General features: G+C 58.9%; 1 protein-coding gene across 1 annotated transcript; it reads right to left on the bottom strand.

Annotated features, from left to right (window-relative positions):
- Positions 1–344: 344 nt before the first annotated feature.
- On the bottom strand, positions 345–5131 carry LOC119111701 (glutamate-gated chloride channel). Its single transcript, XM_037235506.1, has 3 exons — positions 4715–5131; positions 1163–1232; positions 345–502 (listed from the first exon to the last, which is right to left on the bottom strand). The coding sequence occupies exons 1-3, from the start codon at positions 4751–4753 to the stop codon at positions 345–347; spliced, it is 267 nt and encodes an 88-aa protein (XP_037091401.1). The 5' UTR covers positions 4754–5131.
- Positions 5132–7172: the final 2041 nt, after the last annotated feature.

Genomic DNA, 7172 nt, shown 5'->3' with positions numbered 1-7172 from the left:
CCGGACCCGGCACCGGACAGAGCGGGACGCGCCAGACAGAGCAGAATATGTCCGAACAGAGCAGAACACGTCCGGACAGAGCAGGACACGTCCGGACAGACCAGGCGACGCCCGGATAGAGCGGGACACGCCAGACAGAGCAGAACATGTCCGGACAGAGCAGAACACATCCGGACAGAGAAGAACACGTCCGGACAGAGAAGAACACGTCCGGACAGAGCAGGACACGTCCGGACAGATCAGGACATGTCCGGACAATGCAGGACACGTCCGGACAGAGCAGGACACGTCCGAACAGGGGACGGCAGCGCGCGGCGGCGCAGAGCGCAGCACTGACACGCCACTCACCTCACGCTGTACAGAACTCCGCCGTCGGCGAAAATACGGATGTACATGTTGGGCATTGTGATCTCGTGCAGGTGACCCGTCTTCTCGTTCTTGAAGAAGAGGTCGGGCATCCAGATGCGCCGCGGGTCGGTCAGGGTCAGGTAGCCGACGCGACCTGTCGACGGTAGCGGCGCTTAGCGGGGCGACGGGTGGCTCTGGCCCGGCGAGGATCGCCCTAGCCGGCCCCAGCTCCATGACGCTCGCTGCAGGCCAGCGCGGGAGTTTGTCACACGGGGCCAATCCCGTAGAACTTGCCTTAGTCAAATACCTTGACTGTTTAGTGTTTTTTGAAGAATTCTCAGGCAACAAAGGCGTATTGCCTAGACCTAGCACGTATTCATGTGACCACTCGAGAATGATGCCATTTCGCCATCCCGAATGCGTTACAATGCCGCCGAGTATTCATCGAGATATGCGGCATTATGACATGATCAGTGGAGTTGAATGGTGAAGACTACTCTCCTTGTTGGGAAAACACAACTGCTTCTGGTGGACATAAACTCCCGCCGACTGCGGACAGGCAATTGACTTCGGTGCCGTAGCCATTCGACCAGAATACCGAGCACAGCACTTCCATCGTCACAAAGGCCCAGACGGGCAACCAGAGAACGATGGGATTATCCCGGCTCGCCCGACACACAGTGCGGCCTGTGCCAGTGCACAGCGCAGCTCGGGCTGTGCTGGCGTCGCCGCCGTTTGGGCCGGGCGGCACGCGGTAAGCCTGGGTCAGAGGTCAAGCTCGAGGCTCGCTGACAGACGGCCTGCGGCCACCTACCCTGCATGTCGTCGAACTTGAGCCTCTCATCGGTCCACTTCTCGCGGAAGATGAGCTGAACGCTGTACTCCTGCAATACCGGAGCGGGTCAGCACCGCGGCCAGAGCGCCGGCGAGGTCGCGCAAGTGCTGGAGAGATGGACCGGACGGGACAAATGACGTGGAGAGGTGGACCGGACGGGACAAATGACGTGGAGAGATGGACCGGACGGGACAAATGACGTGGAGAGATGGACCGGACGGGACAAATGACGTGGAGAGGTGGACCGGACGGGACAAATGACGTGGAGAGATGGACCGGACGGGACAAATGACGTGGAGAGATGGACCGGACGGGACAAATGACGTGGAGAGGTGGACCGGACGGGACGAATGACGTGGAGAGATGGACCGGACGGGACAAATGACGTGGAGAGGTGGACCGGACGGGACAAATGACGTGGAGAGATGGACCGGACGGGACAAATGACGTGGAGAGGTGGACCGGACGGGACAAATGACGTGGAGAGATGGACCGGACGGGACAAATGACGTGGAGGGATGGACCGGACGGGACAAATGACGTGGAGGGATGGACCGGACGGGACAAATGACGTGCTGTCGCCGCTCAGCACTTCGGTACAACGATGCGTGCCTCCAGTATGCAGGCACGCGCGGAAAAACATCGTTAAAACCAATTAACTTAGCTACAAACACACTGGGAGGCTTTCAAATACGACATTTGCGTTTCGCCGGCTAGATCGGCGCATTTAATCCACACGAGTAGAGCAAGAACTGACTGTTACACGAACACAAATTACGACCACTTAAAAAAGTATTACTCTTGGACATATGATCATCCTGAAGCTTACTGCGCCATGTAATCGCATACAGCACTTAAAAGATTGGTCTGGTTCATTAACATGCGAACATAAAAAGCTTGCATTGCCCAGTGCACTCGGCTCAAAATCCGCTTTTAAAAGGCATGCTTCAGCACAGAGCCGCTGGATAATCGTTCCAAGAACTAGGGAGGCTTTAGGCATCGCTCCGAGTGAGTGGAGTCGACGATGGTCCATAGCGGCTGAAAGCGAGCCAGTTGCAACGGCCGGGTGCCGCCCAGGCGCCTATTCTTGCTGCTTTGTGTTCGCTGCTCGCGTCGCACGCTTGATCTTGTTGAAGTTTATCCTTCATTTTGGTCCGGTCCGTGTTCAAGTTTATTCCTCAGCATAGCTCGTCTTGTGTGTGAGACCATCCCTTCTTTGAGTCCAGCTCGTCATCGGTGTCGTTATTTGCCATCGCTCTCAGTTCAGCTCACGTTTTAGCAGCTATCGTTTGCCCGGCTGTATTCCAGTTTATTTTATTTTTACTGCGGTACCATAAGTGGCGGACCGACTCGGGCCGACGTTACAAAGAATGGCATCAAGTTTCTCGTTTAACCGCCGGATCCCACTCCCACATCTCCATCTGTCCTCCACTTTTAGGAGCGAACGAGCGCCCCTTCTCAGCTCGCATCTCCCGCCGAAGCACCGAAAATAGCGAGAGCTGGCCGACCCCGCTTCATCTAATAACCGGGCGCATCAGTAAACAGGCCGGTTTGGAGCCGGTCGGCCGACTCAGCGCCACGCCGGGGTCGACCGTCGCCGCAGTCGAGCGACGGGTGCGGCGCCGCCAGCTGGCGAGCGTCGCTCGCTGTCGGCCGCCAGCCGGTCCCATCGAGAGCGCGTGTCGGCGGCGACGGCGGCCGCCTTCGCCGTCGAGCAGGCTGTTTACGGCCGGACGCCACCGGCCGGCGTGTTTGCGCCTCGCGCCGGCCCGGCCCGACACGCCGGGCCGCTTCCGTCGTCGGCGCTCTAAGAAGGCTGGGAGGCGGCGCGCCGCCGGCAGCGGCGGCTCTGTCGGCACTTCAAACGGCCGGGGAGGCTGCGCGCCGCGGCCCGTCGGCTTCGACGGTCGTCGATCGACAGCGCGCCGGATATTCAGTGACGTGCCACCGATTCTGTCAGCAGTGTCAAGGTCACCGTCAGATATGCTAGGTGATTTGTTTCGTTGTTCTGGCGCTCTAATCTCTCGTTCATCTGGCGCTGGTAGGATCCGGCAGGTCTTCTTAGACCCTCTGATGGTCTGCAGGAGTTCAGAGATTCCTCCTGGTCTCTGAGGGGGCTTAGGAGATTATTTCCAGCCTTGCGTGATCCACGGCCTTTAGTGGGACAGACGTGAGACCGCTGCAGACCTGGGCTCGACCCACATTGCCTAGAACTCAACGGGGTTTCAAGTTTGACGTACCCAGACGGACCGGCATCCGCACGGACGACACCAGGATATCTGCGGACGAACGGGATCCCCTGGGATCGGAAGTCCGCCCCCCTGAAGACCATCAGGGCTCCGTCGGGAGTACTCCCGAGCTGTCGGGTCTTGCCGAGATTGTGCGGTCCAGCCGACATGCCAGGTCGCGCGGCAGGCAAACAGATAGGCGGCGGTTGCGGCGGCAACGCAAACAAACACACACCACGGGGAAACGGAGCGGGGTTTGCTCGGGGCCAGCTACCAGAGGCAGCGAGTGCGGTGGATAGGTGACGGCAGCAGGACACGGCGCAGACACGGTGAGTGATGGAGAGAAGGGAGACGGGCTGGAAAAGACGACAACGAAGCGTAGAGAGAAGCACATAAAATAGAAAGGAATCGTGAAAAAGGGCGATCATAGGAGAAGGCACAGAAACCCACAGGGAGGAGAATCAGAAAACTAGATAGAGAAGGATGACGGGACGACAACGTGGGTCAGAGAGAGAGAGAGGTGAAAGAGGCATCGATTGCGCACAGCTCCGAGCCTGGATCGACCGCCACCAGCGCGGCGAAGACGCCGCGCTCACACCGCCCCGACAGACCCCATGCAAGTCCGACTTTCTCGGCCGGCCCCGTCAACCAAGCGGCAGCTGATGGCGGAACACCAAGCGGGGCGCGCTGACGGCGCGGTGGGTTGCGCATGCGCATGCCACGCCGTGCGGCGAGCCCGGCCGGTCCGGAGGCGGCGGTACCCCACCGGACCGGCCGGCGGCGCCCGGGCCAACACCCAACTCACCATCCGGTAGTCATCTATTTTACTGATCGACCTGATGAGGATGTTGACTGACACAACTGTGGGTTGGTTCACTGGCGCGAGACAGACAGAGCGGCGTCAGTACGACGGCGGCCGGGCGGCGCGCGCGGCGCGCGCGGGCGAGCTATGGATGGCTGGGGAGGGCACAGGCCACCGGAGCCGCTAGAGGGGACGGGCTGGGCGCGGGCACGGGTCCGAGCGGGCCGCCGGGCTGCCTGCCTCTACGCTGCAGCCGGCCACTCCTACACCGGCGTATAACACTGTGGAGTATGCACAAAATGCTGAAGGCCGCAGAACCGAACGGGCGGCAGGCTAAGGACTAAAAAGCCAGCGCGGACTGGACGAACAGAGAGCCAAACCGGGGTGGGCAGCAGACTGCGAAGCGCGAAGCTCAACAAGTACGGCGGTGCCAGCATTCCATGCTAGCAATACATGCTAGAGGCTAAATGACGATGGCGGCGGTGATCCGAAGACACTTACCATTGTGACATCGTCAATGCGAGCAATGCTACGAATCATCAAATTTATGGCCACTATGGCCGGTCCGTCTAGGTGGGAGAACGGAAACCGATCAGCAGAGAGCAGCGACGGCGCGCCGCCACGGTCACGGTCACAGTCGCACGATCACAGTCACAGCACAGCCATCGCCAGCCGGCCAGCAGCCACATCGGCGGGAACATCGGGGCCAGATGACAGTAAGCGTGTGGTGTTCTGGTGTCGTGCACTTGGGTGTGAGAGAGCGCGGGCAGAGAATAGCCATTTTCGACAGAAGTGTGTGGTTTTATGATGCGAGCGCACGAGTGCGCACGCACTTGGATCCAGCTGCGAAAGAGGCGACGTGCAAAAGCCGTCTTTCCCTGCTGTCAGCTGTCAGAAAGTCCCGTGTGTCGTCAGTGCGCCGGGAAGACCGCGCGGCGCCGCGGAGAGAAGCACAGAACCACGGCAAGCGGCGGACAGGCGACAGCGCCTCCAGCACAACCGCTCAGGCTACGCCCGCCTAAGCGCTAGACAAAAAACGCCCGGCGCCACACCGACCGGGCACGGTGCGGCCAAAACGGCGCCCGCCGGGGCTGTAAAGCGACATTGACGCGCCGCCGCCACGCCAGCCATACACGGCGCGGCCACATTCACCGGCGTGCTGCGGGCCGGCCGGCTCCGGACGGCCCTGAAACGACGCGGCGCGGGGCGGGGGCGGAACCGGGGGCGGGCGCGCGGCGGCGCCCGGGCCGCGGGGGAAACAACACACTGCGACGCGGCTGGGAACAGCGGACAACGCGGTGACGTCATCGGCCTGATGGCGCGCAGTCATCACCATAGCACATGTGGGCAGTGCGTGAGTTGCGGTTCTTTACGTTACTCGGCGCAGTGACAGTTCGAAAGTAGTCTTTTGCAAACATATGTAAAGAGTGAAGTTGAAACGCACTGAGTGGTCTAGCTACTGTTCTAGAAGCGGTGATATCAGCATGAGCACGCATGCTGAGCCCGCTAGAAGGGCAGCGCGGAAGGTCCATTAGCTAAAACACATCACAGTAGGACTGCGCCAAAAAGCAGACATTACGGGGAGCATTACAGAACGTGAAGGAACTCTTGCTCGCTGGAGGGTGCTAGAAATTTCCGACTGCTGTCAAGCAAAGGCGCACCCAGAAACCCATAGTGATGAATATCGTCCCATTTTAAAACGTTAACAGAAAAGTGGCGTGTCGGTATCCGGTCCTGTCTGCGTGCTGCGTTCTGGGTGCGCCTGCATGTCAAAGGCTTCGGCGTGATCCCAGCATGCCAGATCGGCATGGCTGGCATGCGCTAGGCGATGCGAGTGACTCGTATACCTACTGAAGACTAGTGGCGTGGGCGGACGGCACGGAAAATAAAAACTACACGCAAAAACATCGGACAAGATCATGACCAAGCCTTTGTCAGTCTCTTGATCGGAGCAAACCCCAGCTGCCAAAGTCTCGATCCGTCGGGCATTCAAGTGACCTGATCCCTGTCGCAGTAGCCCTGTCGCACGGTGGAATAATCTTTTCCCGGCCAAAAGACGCTGTCGGACAAGTTGCCATCAGATGTGTTACGTCATCTGGGTATGGTAAACTTTTCATGCAACCAAGCACCGACTTCGATAAAAACTCGCCGGTGTACTGAGGTACCCGGCGGTGGAAGCGATCAACAATTTACAAGTTTTGATAACAACCATCTATAAATGTTTAAACCTGCACCACTAAAAGCTGAATATCCAGGTTATCAAAATGTGAACCCCACCGCAGTTACAAACCTGCTCCTGATTTCATTGCAATGAACCCCACTTTTGAGGGACTTAAATCCAGTCTCGTCCTAGTCTGATCGAAACTTGAACAAAACGATGTTCAGTCATGCCATACTGCCACCGGACAGGAACTCTGAGGGGCCGACTGCCGCCTGACCAAACACCACTACCAGCTGCCACTCTTTTTGGGAAAAATCTTGACCATTCGAACAATCTAGGTCTGAGCCGCTGACGCCTCTGCAGAAGCAATACGATGCGGAGACCAGTGGGGAAGGCTGACCCCGCGGTAGAGATCTGAACGGTGCGGGCTGGGCGGTCTGCCTGCTTCAGGTCTGAGCCGCTGACGCCTCTGCAGAAGCAATGCGACGCGGAGCACCAGTGGGGAAGGCTGACCCCGCGGTAGAGATCTGAACGGTGCGGGCTGGGCGGCCTGCCTGCTTCAGGTCTGAACCGCTGCGGGGCTGGCAGCTGTCTGCTTTGATAGCCGGCGAAGAGCTGTGCCAGGCAGCGAAAATCGACGACATTTTGGACAGACCCTTGCGGGATGCGTCGTCTGTTGTTTTGTTCAGGATTGCGCAGCAGTTTCGGCAAGCCCCATAGATAAAGATCTCGAGAGTGGTGGCGAAGATTTGAGCCACTTTTGTGCGTAAATTTGCCTCTGCAGGCGGTGTTTCTCAA

The sequence above is a fragment of the Pollicipes pollicipes genome, unplaced genomic scaffold (genome assembly GCF_011947565.3).
Source record: "Pollicipes pollicipes isolate AB1234 unplaced genomic scaffold, Ppol_2.1 Scaffold_7261;HRSCAF=8764_pilon_pilon_pilon, whole genome shotgun sequence".
Lineage (NCBI taxonomy): Eukaryota > Metazoa > Arthropoda > Thecostraca > Pollicipedomorpha > Pollicipedidae > Pollicipes > Pollicipes pollicipes.
The sequence above is the reverse complement of the archived record's forward strand: the minus strand, read 5'-3'. Positions and strand labels throughout refer to the sequence as shown.

Bases quoted from the DNA above. Each gene is read 5' to 3' on its own strand.
- LOC119111701 (XM_037235506.1), bottom strand. From the start codon at position 4,753: ATGATTCGTAGCATTGCTCGCATTGACGATGTCACAATG. The intron at 1,233-4,714 runs GTAAGTGTCTTC...CCGGTATTGCAG, and splicing joins GCATTGACGATGTCACAATG to GAGTACAGCGTTCAGCTCAT. The intron at 503-1,162 runs GTAGGTGGCCGC...TACCGTCGACAG, and splicing joins CAAGTTCGACGACATGCAGG to GTCGCGTCGGCTACCTGACC.